Genomic DNA, 15,104 nt, shown 5'->3' with positions numbered 1-15,104 from the left:
GTTTCTGTAAAGCGTCACAGGAAGAGAACCGCCCGATGAAATCTGCTCTGCCAGAAATCAAGGGTTAGCGGTGCCGGAAGGTTGCCACATTTCCTCCAGCCCTTCTCCTCCTGCGCCTTTTAACGATACCACCCCAACCTGTTCAGCACGGAAAAAGAGGGACCCCTTCTCGTGCAGGGGGGCCGAACTGATCCCGGACCCCAAAACTGATTCAGACGGGGTGACTTCATAAGAACATCAGAACAGCCCTGCTGGATCAGGCCCAAGGAGGCCCATCTAGTCCAGCAGCCTGTTTCGCACAGTGGCCCACCAGATCCCACTGGAAGCCACAGGCAGGAGTTGAGGGCATGCCCTCTCTCCTGCCATTACTCCCCTGCAACTGGTACTCAGAGGCACCCTGCCCTTGAGGCTGAAGGTGGCCCACAGCCCTCCGACTAGTAGCCCTCAACAGACCTCTCCTCCATGAAGTCATCCAAACCCCTCTCAAAGCCATCCAGGTTGTTGGCTGTCACCACATCCTGTGGCAGAGAGTTCCACAAGTGGATCACGCGTTGTGTGAAAAAGGACTTCCGTTTGTTGGTCCTAGACCTCCTGGCCATCAATTTCATGGAGTGACCCCTGGTTCTAGTGTTGTGTGAGAGGGAAAAGAATCTCTCTCTCTCCAATTTCTCCACACCATGCATGATTTTATAGACCTCTCTCATGTCTCCCTGCAGTCGTCTTTTTTCTAAACTAAAAAGCCCCAGGTGTTGTAGTCTTGCCTCGTAAGAAAAGTGCTCCAGGCCCCTGATCATCTTGGTTGCCCTCTTCTGTACCTTCTCCAGTTCAACAATGTCCTTTTTAAGATGTGGTGGCCAGAATTGTACGCAGTTCTCCAAGTGTGGTCGCACCATAGTTTTGTATACGGGCATTATAATATTAGCCGTTTTATTTTCAATCCCCTTCCTAATGATCCCTAGCATGGAATTGGCCTTTTTCACAGCTGCCGCACATTGAGTCGACACTTTCAACAAGCTGTCCACCACAACCCCAAGATTCCTCTCCTGGTCCGTCACCGACAGCTCAGATCCCATCAGCGTATACTTGAAGTTGGGTTTTTTTGTCCCAATGTGCCAATGTGCATCACTTTACATCACTTTCCGTGAACCAAAACTGCACCCAGACCTAAAATCTCTGGGTTCCCCTTGAATTATTGGAACCAAATTGGATCCAAAGGAGAAGCGGAAAGGGGTTCAAAACTGGATTCAATCACCAGGCATTCGGCGAGAGATTATTTGAAGGGGAGGGAGCTGTTCCTTTCTGACCCGCTTGCAAAAAGGGGAAACGGAGCTCTATTGGATTCTGAGATGTGCAAAAGAACCAATGTTGGATCCCTGGGTGCTGGACCGGAGCAACGTTTTGCAAGCCCCAGAGAGAGAGAGAGCTCACACAGTCCCACCCTGCAGAGTGAAGCCCCAAACCCACGAGAAACGAGAGGTCTTAAAATACATCCCTGCGGTATTTCCATGCCAAACTCAGATGTATATAAGATAAGCACAGCAATAATTCACAACAGCAACAACGGGCAAAACCAAATTGTCCATATTTTGGGCACTCCATCATCAACCGGAATTTTGCAATGAATGATTTGCTCGTATGCCTAGAAAGCAAAAGCGAGAGCACCCACCTTGATCTGGGCTGAGTCCTAAACCCATCGGATCAAACTTGCTGATCCACGCGGTGGATGAAATAGACCCGGATTCACGCCCAGCTTCTGCATCAACAGAACTTGGAGGGACCCAAGCCTGGGTGTGTTTGCTGTAAACAGACTAACTCAGTGACCTCCACCCTGAATTTCAGCAGGTGGACTTAAATTTCCTGCCACTTGTCTTTATACACCCACGAAATGCTATTAAAACGGGGGTTGATTGCTCTGATGGGAACTTTTTTTTCCTTTTCTGTTATACTTTTTATTCGATTTTCACAACACAAAAAGACAAACACAAATGATACAAACACTCACACACACACACACACACAATCAAGACTTCCATCTCATCGTTGGAACAAGTGTTGTTAACAATAACCGGGTCTTGCCTGTAGATTAAACCTTCTCTCCCCAGTAATTCATATAAAAAACAACTTTAGGGTGTTTTAAAGACATTTGTTATTAGCCCTCAAAGGCCTGACAAAAATCCATTTTGTGATGTATTTTTAAATAGACAAGAAGAGGGTCCCCATTCTTTTTTAAATTCTTCAAATTTATTTCTTAGTAGTGATGTTAATTTCGCCATTTCTGCCAATTCTAGTACTATAAGAATCCAATCCTCTTTAGACGGGCATTGACTGTCTTTCCATTTGCGCACAAATGTCAGTCTTGCTGCCGCAGTTAAGTACATGAAGAGGGTCCAATATTTCCTCGGCAAAGCCTGGTTATCAATACCTAATAGTATTGATTCTGGACTCTTGGGGAAAGTCATTTTGAATACTTTTTAAAGTTCGTTATAGCTCTGATGGGAACATTTAAGGATATGGTTTATCCCTATCTTAGATATCCCGGCACCCCGTACTGTCTGCAGCTTTCTGACGAATGGTCCCCTCTCTCTGCCCACCTTTCGGCTTTTAGGGCTGAGACCGGGACCTCGGGGTGGCACCACGCAAGCAACCTGGAAACCTTTTCGCGTGGGGCCTCTCCCCCCACTTCTCTCGGAAACCCTCTCCCGGCCGGCACCTTTGTATTTTCTTTATACAGTCAACAAAGAGAGGAACTCCCGAATGAATTCGGTGAGGGTCATTAACCGCAGTTCACTGGCCTGATCTTCCTTTGGATGGGGATGACAAATGGCTGTTGTGAGGTACGAGAGAGGAGGAGGAATGTGGTGGTGGTGGTGGGGTGTATCTGCGTAACAAAGATCTATAAATCATCCCCCTTGCACTGGGAGGACCCATCACTCAATAAATCCAGCCCGCAAGCCCCCACGCAAGAGAAGCCTGCAATCGTCTCTCTGTCCCCACCATCAGCTGGTTTAATGATCATGGCTCCTTCGTCATGGTCCACATTTGGGGCACTCCATCCGTCACCATCCGAAATTTTGCTATTATTCGTATTTTTACATTTCTATCCCGCTCTCCCTCCAAGGAGCCCAGAGCGGGGTACGACATCCTTGAGTTTCTCCTCACAACAACCCTGCGAAGTAGGCTAGGCTGAGAGAGACGTGACTGGCCCAGAGTCACCCAGCTAGTTGTATGGCTGAATGGGGATTTGAACTCGGGTCTCCCTGGTCCTAGTCCGGCACTCTAACCACTACACCACGCTGGCTCTCTGCATGAATGTGTTATGATTCTCTCAAGTGTCTCGGATGGTCACGTCGGTGCCCAAATCCCAGTGAATGACAGCAGAATTCACGCGAATGGCAAGCGCTCATCGAAACCGAGTGTGGTGCATTTATTTATTTATGCATTTATTTACCATGCAATCAATGTGCATGCACTTGAAAGTGTTCAGGTCCTCTTCTAGGCAGGCCCACATTATTGTACTGTCAGTCACGAAGATGAAGAAGAGAAGGCCTTGTCTTCCTCGAGAGGAAACCCAAGGCCTTGGAGGTCACCGCTCAGAGAAGGATCTTTCCCCGTCCTCGCTGGAGATGCTGCCAAGGGATTGAACCGGGGACCTTCTGCACCGCACATTAAAAATGCATAGCTTACCGTATTTTACGGACTATAAGACGCTACGGACTATAAGACGCACCTTAATTTTAATCCAGTTTTTCAGAGTTTTAACATATTAAACTGTTAAAACGTATAAGACGCACCTGAATTTTGGCGGATATTTTTTGAGGGGAAAAGTGAGTCTTATAAATACGGTATTTATTTATTCATCACATGTATATACGGCCCAAACTTTCATCTCGGGGTGCTTAACATAAAACAATTAAAAAGCATATAAAAAGTGAAAACAATCCAACCATTTAAAATCAATGACAAAATTAAAACCAACACATTGTGAAAGGCTGTGAGAAAGCTTGGTTAAAAAGATGGGTTTTTAGATGTTTTTTTAAAAAATTGCCAGAGAGAGGGAGGGTCGTATCTTAGTTCGGGCCTCTTGTAACTCGCTTTTTAAATGGAGGTGGCATGTGGCAGGGTGGGGTCATCTGGATGGGGACCACAAGAACCTTTCCCCCCCTGCCATGGGCCCGATCCGGGTCGGCCTCTCTGATTTCCCTCAGGACAGATTTTCTGTTGGGCCCGTTTATTTAAAAGAGTGTTGATGTGAATTCCGGTTCGTCCTTGGGTCCGCTTTTTAGCCAATCAAACAGACTTAATGGGAATCAATTAGAGGCAATTTTATTGCACTGCAGTTGCAACAGGTAATCAGAGGGCTTTACGCTCTCAAACTGACTACAAATTGGTTATAGGTGCATCTTACATTTATACAAACAATCTGTTTTGTCAGTTTGGACTAAAGCTATTCCTGGAACACCCCCTGAACACACACCGCCCCCCCAAATATCTTCCACAATCCTTTCCATACTATCATGCCATCAAATCTCCACACTTGCTTCCAGTTGTCGCCTCGAGAAGACAGTGGATTCTCCCAAAGGAGCTGGCCAGCACCCCTAATTCTGGAAGGGTGCATCATTCATAGGAAACCTTATTTAAGAACATAAGAACATAAGCACAGCCCTGCTGGATCAGGCCCCAGAAGGCCCATCCAGTCCAGCATCCTGTTTCGCACAGTGGCCCACCAGATGCCGCCGGAAGCCACAGACAGGAGTTGAGGGCGTGCCCTCTCTCCGGCCATTACTCCCCTGCAACTGGTACTCAGAGGCACCCTGCCTTTGAGGCCGGAGGTGGCCCACAGCCCTCCGACTAGTAGCCATCGATAGACCTCTCCTCCATGAAGTCATCCAAACCCCTCTTCAAGCCATCCAGGTTGTTGGCTGTCACCACGTCCTGTGGCAGAGAGTTCCACAAGTGGATCACGCGTTGTGTGAAAAACTACTTCCGTTGGTTGGTCCTAGACCTCCTGGCCATCAATTTCATGGAGTGACCCCTGGTTCTAGTGTTGTGGGAGAGGGAAAAGAATCTCTCTCTCTCCACTTTCTCCACGCCATGCATGATTTTATAGACCTCTATCCTGTCTCCCCGCAGTCGTCTTTTCTCCAAACTAAAAAGCCCCAGGTGTTGTAGTCTTGCCTCATAAAAAAAAGGTGCTCTAAGCCCCTGATCATCTTGGTTGCCCTCTTCTGTACCTTCTCCAGTTCAACAATGTCCTTTTTAAGATGTGGTGGCCAGAATTGTACGCAGTCCTCCAAGTGTGGTCCTATTTATTTATTTATTTATTTATTTAATACCTTTCTATACCACCCAAAACGCAAGTTCACTTTTCTCACAAATGCACTTTTCTCTCTGATTGGATACGTTTGGAGCCTTTCACAACAAGAACCACGACACATCCTTAAACAGGCGTATGCATGCAGAGGTAATCAATAATTTCAAGTAATGCATATATTATTATATGCATATTATTTTATTAAATATATATTTATTATATATATAATTAATATATGCATATATTATTATATGAATAATAATAATAATAATATAGGGCGTATGGACACAGGGAAATTAATCTGAATGCATTAACCATTAAGGATGGATGGAGTCAGCGTGATTCATTTTTATGACTTAAGACATACAGGAGGGACGAATGCAGGGTAATTCATTTTACTAATTAGCACAGAACAGATTATGCTCGTCAGGGTAATTAATTGTAATTAACGCATTGCAGCTCCTTCGCGTCGCTCGTGCGCCCCCAGGCGGCGGCGAGGGGACAAAGCAGCCCGCAGCGCCTCCCACGTGGCCGCGTTGCCTTTCAAGAGACCAGCTGACCAAGGGTAGCGGGGGGGGCTCAAAGGAAACTACGACAACACTTCCGGTTCCCAATCGAAAGTGAATGGCAACACGCGCAGGGCCTCAGAAACGGAGGAATAAAGATACGGGCGTGGCGCGGCTCCCCATTCGGCGTTATCCTCCCAAAGAAACAGGGAGGTCTGAATGGCTTTTTAACAAAATGGCAGGTTTCACTCTCTCCCCTTTCCTTACGGAGGCTCCTGCCCCGCAGGAAGCGGCCTTCCAATGGAACCCGGAAGTGACGGTTCCCCCTTTGCCTCGCGTTTGCTTCCTACCTCTATACTAAGAGGCGGGGCTCTCTCAGCATTCCCCGCCTCTGTGGTCAAGTTATGAATACTTCGCGCAGGCGGGGGGGGGGCTGACCGGAAACGGAAGCGCTGCTGATGCTTCCGCTTCCGGGGTCACGTTTCTCTGTTGCTAGGCAATAGCGGTCCGGAAGGAGGCCTTGCTTGGGCGACCGCATGGAGGCCCGGGAGCTCTTCCGAAGACTCGGCGCCGGCGCCCGCTTCGACGTGAGGCGCTTCGCCGGGGACGCCCGGCGCTTCCGGGTGAGGAGGAGGAAAGGAAGCCCTGCCGGTTGTGTGTTTTGTGTGGTTGTGTGTTTTGTGTGGTTGTGTGTTTTGTGTGGTTGTGTGTTTTGTGTGGTTGTGTGTTTTGTGTGGTTGTGTGTTGTGTGTGTTGTGTGTGTTGTGTGTGTGTGTGGTTGTGTGTTGTGTGTGGTTGTGTGTATACAGACACAGAGACCCACACACCGATACAACATAAGTGTGTATGTAAGGCAGCAGGTCTGGTGGTCGCCAGCATGACTGGTCCCCTTAGCTAAGCAGGGCCCGCCCTGGTTTGCATTTGGATGGGAGACTAGAAGTGTGAGCCCCGGCAAGAGATGCCCCTTAGTCGGGGATGATGGAGCCCTTGCGCTAGGGAGAGGATATCTAGGTCCCCAGTCCCCTCCCTGGCAGCATCTCCAACGAGAGAGGGCTGGGAGAGAGACTCCTGCCTGCCACTTTGGAGGAGACGCTGCCAGTCTGTGCAGGGGCTCCAAGCTCTTCTTGGTGAGGAATGGGAAGGTCTGGAGAGGAGGAGGGAGGTGTGGGAGGCAGGTTCTGCTACTTGCTGGTAGGTTAGGGACCTAGGAAGTCGCCATATCCTGAGTCAGGCCCTTCGTCCACCTAGCTCAGGATTGTCAACACAGACGGGCAGCGGCTTCTCCCAGCTTGCAGGCAGGAGTCTCTCTCCCAGCCCTGTCTTGGAAATGCTGCCTGGGAGGGAACTTGGAGCCTCGTTGCTCTTCCCAGAGCGGCCCCATTATCCCCGGAGGGGGAATCTCTTCCAGGGCTCACACTTCTACCCTGTTTCCCCCAAAATAAGACATGCCCCGAAAGTAAGACCTAGCAGTAATTTCTGATGTACCACTAATTGCCCTAGTGCATTTTTGGGGGCTAAAATTAATATAAGACACTGTCTTCTTTTCGGGGAAACACGGTAGTCTCCCTTTCCTATGCAACCAGGGCGGACCCTGCTTAGCTAAGGGGACCAGTCCTGCTTGCGACCACCAGACCAGCTTTTCTCTCCTAAAAAGATCTCAAGTACAGAGCCAGGAAAGATCTTAGGGAATATAGGAAGCTGCCATCTACTGAGTCAGACCCTTGGTCCCTCTAGCTCAGTGTTGTCTTCACAGACTGGCAGCGGCTTCTCCAAGGTTGCAGGCAGGAGTCTCTCTCCCAGCCCTATCTCGTTGGAGATGCTGCCAGGGAGGGAACTGGGAACCTTCAGCTCTTCCCAGAGTGGCCCCATTATCCCCTGATGGGGAATCTCTTCCAGTGCCCACACTTCTAGTCTCCCTTTCATATGCAAGCCAGGGCGGACCCTGCTTAGCTAAGGGGACAAGTCCTGCTTGCAACCACAAGACCAGCTTTCCTCTCCTAAAAAGATCTCAAGTACAGAGCCAGGAAAGATCTTAGGGAATCTAGGCAGCTGCCATATACTGAGTCAGACCCTTGGTCCACCTAGCTCAGGATTGGCTTCACAGACTGGCAGCGGCTTCTCCAAGGTTGCAGGCAGGAGTCTCTCTCCCAGCCCTCTCTCCTTGGAGATGCTGCCAGGGAGGGAACTTGGAGCCTAGATGCTCTTCCCAGAGCGGCTCCATCCCCTTAATTCTCATCATTCAGGTTATGAATGCATATAAATAGAGAGGGAGACAAATGACCAGCATGCCCTATTCAGTACATGGGTAAGACGACAAAGGACCTAGGCACTCGCTTCTGTAATCACAAGCCTGCAATTTTAATGACAAAAAATTAGTAGCCAGACATGTTAACACTGGTGAACACGCACCGTCTGACTTGTCAGTCACTGCACTGGAGATGCCATCGGAAGCCAGAGAGGTTTTGCATCCCAACGCTCTGGAGAGCAGCCTCAGGAGGTCTTGGCTTTGAAGACTGCACATGACCTTTCTGCAGCTGCTGGACTAGGACTGGGGAGACCCGAGTTCAAATCCCTCTTCAGCCATGATACTTGCTGGGTGACTCTGGGCCAGTCACTTCTCTCTCTGCCTAGCCTACTTCACAGGCTTGTTGTGAAAGAGAAACTCAAGTATGTAGTACACCGCTCTGGGCTCCTTGGAGGAAGAGCGGGAGGTAAATGTAAATAATAATAATAATAATAATAATAATAATTAATACTGCAACTGCTGTGCCTTTCATATAACATCAGAGCAATTGAAGAAGGCAGGAGCTGAAGTGTCTGGCAGATTACATTTCTGTTTGTTAATCAAAGAAGTTTATTTATCTATATAGATGAAGCACCAAGAGACATAAATATTTAGATGTCAACATGGGTGCTTGTTATAGAAATTGTGTGTCTGTGTGTATGGAGAGTGTGTGCTCTGTGTTCTGCACATGCAGCAAGGCAAACAAAGAGTCCTCTTGCCACTTGTTGGTTTGCGTACAATATTTTCCATTCTGCGTTTCTGCTTTGCATTAAATATCTCAGGGTGGCAAATGACGGTGGCAAATAACAAACGTTATTCCAGCTTCTGCTTTTCCTGGATCAGCAGCTATTTCATTGGGTGCCTGAAGTAAGCCGATAGTTCGTGGAAACTGCAGTTGTGTTTAATTGTCCACTGGAGAGAGTTTGTGTGGATCTGTTTAATTCCAGGTGACCCGAACCAAGAACAAGGAATCCGAAGCATCGGAGGTTTTGGAGGAGCTCGACTTTTTTGCTGACAAAAACAAAGAGCTGCTAAATACTCCTGATATAGGAAGAAACAAGCCCCCCAAATCCCAAAGAGGAGCCAGAGAGCAGCTCGGATTGCACACTCATGATGAAACAAATGAGTCTGTGGGGCTACAGAAGACAAAGGTTGTAAAAAAGATAAAAGGAGAAGCTCAGAGCATCAAAGGGAGGGGAAAAAAGAAAAAGACTCAAGGTAATTGTGAGTCAACTTAAAAAAAAAATAAAACGCAATAAAAACCGAGATGTTTTTCTCTTGAACTCGGATGTCATTAAGATGTCCAGCAGGTGTGAACAGGTATTGTCAATGGCTACCTCATCATTATCATTATTACTATTACTATTATTTATTCCATTTCTATACCACCCTTCCAAAAATGGATCAGGGCGGATTACACAGAGAAATAATAAATAAATCAATAAGATGGATCCCTTGTCCCCAAAGGGCTCACAATCTAAAAGAAACATAAGATAGACACCAGCAGCAGTCACTGGAAGGTACTGTGCTGGGGGCGGATAGGGCCAGTTACTCTCCCCCTGCTCAGTAAAGAGAATCACTCCATTAAAAAGGTGCCTTTTTGCTCAGTTAGCGGGGGACACCTTAATCTCTTTTTTCCATGCAGGTGGGAGTGGCGTAATGCTTGTTTTGCCCATAGCCCAGAGGTATAAATGACCCACTTCCCAAGCATGACATAGAGTTTCTGTCTGGCAGCCGAATAGAAACAAGCCATTAGTTTTGATTCCCAGTTTATGTTGTGATCTCCTTGGAACTTTTCCAGAAACGCCTCTGGTAATTCCTGGTACAGAAGATGACGGGATATTGTGGATGTCTGCTCTGGAAGCGAAGCTCGGTGTTCCAAAAAAGAAGGGTGAGACGAAGCCCACTGCAGAGAAACTGGAACGAGCCAGACAAGAAAAGGTGACTTAAATCTCATCTGTGAGGAATTTGGGGAGCTCTTGGAATTCAATCATAACTGAAAATGGGTGCAAGTTATTTCCTAAAAAAAGAGAATTCCATTAACGAACATTTATTATGTATTAAGCAGCTTAAATCGAGGTGCTGTACAAATATAAAATTAGAAACGAAGTGTCCCACAAGCTTGCAGTCTAAACCTGTTGTTCAGGCACCATGACCTGGAATGAATCTGGTGCATTCTCCTGAGAAATGGCAGGCGCTTGGATAGTGGTTTATGTGCTGAAGGGTTTTAAGAGAAGTTGAGTTAGCAGCAGCTGCTGAGATTAGGGAATCTTGGCTTAGCTTCCATCCCAGAATAAGTATGAACATCACCATTGGTGGAATTGCTGTCTCTGAATCTTGATCCTGTGAACTAGAATTGCTTTGGATTTATTTTAAAGTGTACTGTAGCCAATCTTAATGAGCCCCTATTTAAGATGTTATTCATTATGGATATCTGCTGACCCCAGACAATGGCTTTTTAAAGTAGAAAGTCTGCATTTCTAAAAGATCTATGCTTTTTGGAAAGGCTTAAGAAACTGGTAGCCAAAGAACAGGACACAAGATCAGGCCCCAGACCTATCTGGTCCAGCATCCTGTTCCACACAGTGGCCCATCTGATGCCTCTGGGAAGCCCACAGGCAAGGGGTGAGAGAATGCCCACCCTCCTGCTGTTTGCTTCCCTGTAATTGGTAGTGAGAGGCATCTTTCCTCTGAGGCTGAAGATGGCCCATAGCCACCAGACTAGTAGCCACTGATAGACCCGTCCATGAATTTGTCTAGGCAGAGAATTCCATAGATTAATTATGCACTGTGTGAAAAATGTGTGATTAAATGTGTGATTGTCTGTTTTTATGCTTGTTTTTTAGCTTGTTGTTTTTGCTGCTTTTTATTGTATGTTTTTAATTTTTGTAAACTGCCTTGGGGTTTTCTTTTAACGAAAGGCGGTATAAAAATGTAAAAATAAATAAAAATAAAATAAATAAATTAATCACTGTGTGATTAATTATGCACTGTGTTTCTTTTCTTGGTCTTCAATTTCCCGACCTTCAGTTTCATGGGATGACCCCCAGTTCTAGTGCGGTGAGCGAGGAAAGAAAACCGACCTTCGTCCATTCTGAACAAGGCTTCATGCTTAAGCAGCACTCAGTTCTGATGTGGCTTGTACATTTTGTGATCTCTTTTTTTCCAGCTCAACCATTTCCGGAAGAAGCACAAGATCTACATTCAGGGATCTGATCTTCCAGAACCAATTGCTACCTTTGAGCAACTGGGAGAAGAGTACAAAATCCACCCAAAGATAATGCAGAATATTGAAGCGGCGGGATTCCGGATTCCCACCCCAATTCAGATGCAGGCTGTTCCGACGATGCTCCACGTATGTCCTTCAGACCCTACCTGCGTTGGCCTTAATTGGGTGCCTAACTGGATTACTCCTGGTGTAGCTTTAAGGAACAGCTGATTTGACTTACCACCTTCTGCTTTTAAAAAACCCTCTTCTCTGCCCCACCCTCTAGGGTCGTGAGCTTCTGGCCTGTGCTCCCACGGGTTCTGGGAAGACGTTGGCTTTCAGCATCCCCATCTTAACACACCTGAAACAACCGACCAACAAAGGTTTCAGAGCTCTTATCCTATCTCCCACACGGGAGCTGGCCAGCCAGGTACAATGGTTTTCAATGGTCCTACAGTTGGGTTGTGAACACGTTTGAACCAATGTTGTTTCCTTGTTAAGCTAAGCAGGCATCTGCTTGGCAAGCGCCTGGATTAGGGATGTTTAGTTCGGTGCTGAACCGATTTGGACGGGATCCGAACCTGTTTAGGGAGCTGCGAGCAGGATCTTTATTTAAGAGGAGAGCAGATCCTTAACTGCTTCCCACCACGGTATGCACCTTGCTGCAGTGGTGCTCATCCCAAGTTCCTGTGCGTGGCATCGGCAACACTATACTGACCATGCTAATAGTGCCCGTGCATGCGCAGACACCGTGTGTGTGCTGGTGCCATGCGTGGGTACCTGGGGTGAGTGCCACCACAGCAGGAAGTGGCATCGGTGGGAGAGAGCAGGTCAGGAGCTTTAAGGAAAAGGAGAGCAGGTCCTTAACTGTGCTCCCCTCCCCACGGCACCGAACCGGTGCACGAACCGAGCCTCGGTTCGTGCACATCCCTAGCCTGGATCGGAGATCCACGTAAGCTGCTCTCGGCTTCCCAAAAGGAAAACGGGATCTAAAGAATAATAGTGAGCTGCTCTAAATAGTCAGATCATTGTCTGCCTGGTTCCTGATGAACCCCTTCCTTGTGTGGGGGGGGAGGAGAGTGCTTAGGGGGGATGCCTCTGACAGCCCAGCAACTTGAGGGTTTTGCATTAGTTTGGGGATGGATCTGAGAGTGTCAGAGTGCATATTGACCCATTAGGGGTTTTTTAACCTCTGAAAAAGAACTGTGAACCTGCAGGTACCTAAGGGTCAACATTAACATTGTTTGTTTTGTTCTTCTTCTGCCTTTTTAGACGCACAGAGAGCTGGTTAAGCTGTCAGAGGGCACTGGCTTTAGGATACATATGATCCACAAGGCTGCCGAGGCGGCCAAGAAGTTCGGGCCAAAATCCTCGCAGAAATTCGGTAGCTTGAGTTCACAGTTCAAATCTAGCTTTCTACCCACTTAGCCCTTCCGGCTGTCTTCAGAAATGTGCATGTGTCTTCCTGCAGATATACTGGTAACGACCCCAAACCGACTTATTTACCTGCTGAAACAAGACCCTCCAGCAATCGATTTAAGCAGGTAGATAATAACGGAGCTCCCGCCTTCAGTAAACGTCCTCAGGGTTTCGGCATAGTTGGCACACTTGCCATATTTGTGTGGCTGTTGCATTCCGCTAGGCTTGAGGAATGGAATGCATGGTGACAAATACGACGGATATAAAGAAGGCTCCCTGTCCCCAAAAGGCTCACAGTCCAAAAAAGAAACAGGATAGATGCCAGCCACAGCCACTGGACGGATAGAGTCAGTTGCTCTCCCCCTGCTAAATAAAGAGAATCGCCACTTTTTCAAGGTGCCTCTTTGCTTAGTTAGATTGGTTGTGTTGGTACAAATTTGTTGGAGTGTATTGAGTCGATTTATATCCCGCTCTATTCTATAAAGTGGCTTATAGCAATCTTAAAACTTCTGTTCCAAGGGGGCATGCAGTGTAAGCCATCTATACTATTCAGAGGCAACAATAAACAGGCATGCGAACTTTGCATCCACCAAAAAATATCAAAGGTTCTTAATCTAAACTGTGAACCGAGGAAAGCTTAATTTGGTAACCTGTATAGATTGTGTAGATTTGTATGGCTGTTGCATTCTGCTAGACTTGAGGGATGGAAAATACAATTCTGAGGTCCTCGCTCTCTGAGCACTAGAAATCTTGCTCGGTCCTCTGGCTTCTGGCATCTCACCAGGTATTGTCCAATCCCTTTTATGCCTGGTCTCTCTCCCCACCCCCGGCTGCCTTCGGGCTTAAGGGCTAGAAACTTGCTTTTTTTAAAGGGCGAGGGGGTTGGTGGTTCCATGATTTGAATGCTGAAGGGCCCAGGGCTCGTTCCCTGGCATCCTTGGGGTCATCAAGTAGCAGGGCTGGAAAAGGGCATTGCCTCAGATTTGCTTCCAGTCGGAGGACACAATACTGGGGTAGGTGGGCCAGGAGTGGGAGCTGGTATAAAGGCAACTTCACACGATCATGCTTGGAACACTTGAGTTCTGCAAAACGTGTGTGAATATAAATCAGGCTTTGTGAGTTTCTCTCTTCTGAATGGCTAATTGCAGCCTTCTTTGGGGGCCTAGGGCCGAGTGGCTGGTTGTTGACGAGTCGGACAAGTTGTTTGAAGACGGGAAGACGGGCTTCCGAGACCAGCTGGCCACCATCTTCCTGGCGTGCACGTCCCCCGCGGTCCGGAGAGCCCTGTTCAGCGCCACGTTTGCCCACGACGTCGAGCAGTGGTGTCAGCTCCACCTGGACAATGTCGTTTCCGTCTCGATCGGAGCCAGGTGAGCCACGGGAGCCGAGCTCTGTCTCCTCCTCCTCCTCCTCCTGGTGGGCTCCTCTGTCCCCGGTGAGCAGCTCAGCACTGCTTTTGGTTTCAGGAATGCGGCCGCTGAGACGGTGGACCAAGAGCTGGTGTTTGTTGGATCGGAGATGGGGAAGCTGCTGGCCGTGCGAGAGCTCGTGAAAAAGGTCACTCTGTGCGGCTCCTGTATGGGGTTGGGGTGTGTGTGTGTGTGTGTGTGTGTGTGTGTGTGTGTGTGTAAAAGTGTGTAAAACAACAACAACTGGGGCTGAATTCTGTTGAGGCAGCTGCACGAGTCAGTGGAATGGATTGTGCTGTTCCAGCCTGCCAAAGGAAGAGGTTGAGTGGGTGGACTACGGTTTGTGATTGTGGCTCTGCTTAGAGGAAATTCTGGTTTGAAGTGGGGAAACCAGCACAGTGGGGGAACTGGGAGCTTGGTTTGTGGAGGCAGCCAGTTTCCCACCGGAGGGCTCACCTGCTGCCTGTCTTGATGGCTGCAGGATCTCTCTCCCCCGTGAGCCACCCAGAGCCTTCCCATGTTGGGTCAGCCGCCTGACTCCTGCTTGCCTCTTGTCTCCCGGTCAGCCGCCTGACTCCCGCTTGTCTCCCGGTCAGCCGCCTGACTCCCGCTTGTCTCCCGGTCAGCCGCCTGACTCCCGCTTGTCTCCCGGTCAGCCGCCTGACTCCCGCTTGTCTCCCGGTCAGCCGCCTGACTCCCGCTTGCCTCCCTGTCTCCCGGTCAGCCGCCTGACTCCCGCTTGCCTCCCTGTCTCCCGGTCAGCTGCCTGACTCCCGCTTGCCTCCTGTCTCCCGGCTCTCTCTCTCAATCCAGGGTTTTACGCCTCCCGTCTTGGTTTTCGTCCAGTCCATCGAGCGGGCTAAAGAACTTTTCCACGAGCTCATCTATGAAGGGATCAACGTGGACGTCATCCACGCAGACCGGACCCAACAGCAGGTAGGGGCTGGGCCTGTCTGTGTGCAGGAGG

At 48.4% G+C, this 15,104-nt stretch overlaps 1 protein-coding gene across 1 annotated transcript in view; it reads left to right on the top strand.

Moving 5' to 3' along the window:
- The first annotated feature begins 6,245 nt into the window (after nucleotides 1–6,245).
- Nucleotides 6,246–15,104, top strand: part of DDX52 (DExD-box helicase 52) — a 17,910-nt gene continuing 9,051 nt past the window's right edge. The window contains exons 1-10 of the mRNA XM_053275622.1: nucleotides 6,246–6,440; nucleotides 9,049–9,319; nucleotides 9,903–10,042; nucleotides 11,271–11,456; nucleotides 11,596–11,739; nucleotides 12,582–12,693; nucleotides 12,781–12,853; nucleotides 13,895–14,098; nucleotides 14,195–14,285; nucleotides 14,951–15,073. Of these exons, the coding sequence (XP_053131597.1) occupies nucleotides 6,354–6,440; nucleotides 9,049–9,319; nucleotides 9,903–10,042; nucleotides 11,271–11,456; nucleotides 11,596–11,739; nucleotides 12,582–12,693; nucleotides 12,781–12,853; nucleotides 13,895–14,098; nucleotides 14,195–14,285; nucleotides 14,951–15,073 (1,431 nt within the window). The 5' untranslated portion in view covers nucleotides 6,246–6,353. The remainder of the gene's footprint in view (nucleotides 6,441–9,048; nucleotides 9,320–9,902; nucleotides 10,043–11,270; nucleotides 11,457–11,595; nucleotides 11,740–12,581; nucleotides 12,694–12,780; nucleotides 12,854–13,894; nucleotides 14,099–14,194; nucleotides 14,286–14,950; nucleotides 15,074–15,104) is intronic.

This window comes from Hemicordylus capensis, chromosome 12 (genome assembly GCF_027244095.1).
Source record: "Hemicordylus capensis ecotype Gifberg chromosome 12, rHemCap1.1.pri, whole genome shotgun sequence".
NCBI classification, from domain to species: domain Eukaryota; kingdom Metazoa; phylum Chordata; class Lepidosauria; order Squamata; family Cordylidae; genus Hemicordylus; species Hemicordylus capensis.
The sequence above is the reverse complement of the archived record's forward strand: the minus strand, read 5'-3'. Positions and strand labels throughout refer to the sequence as shown.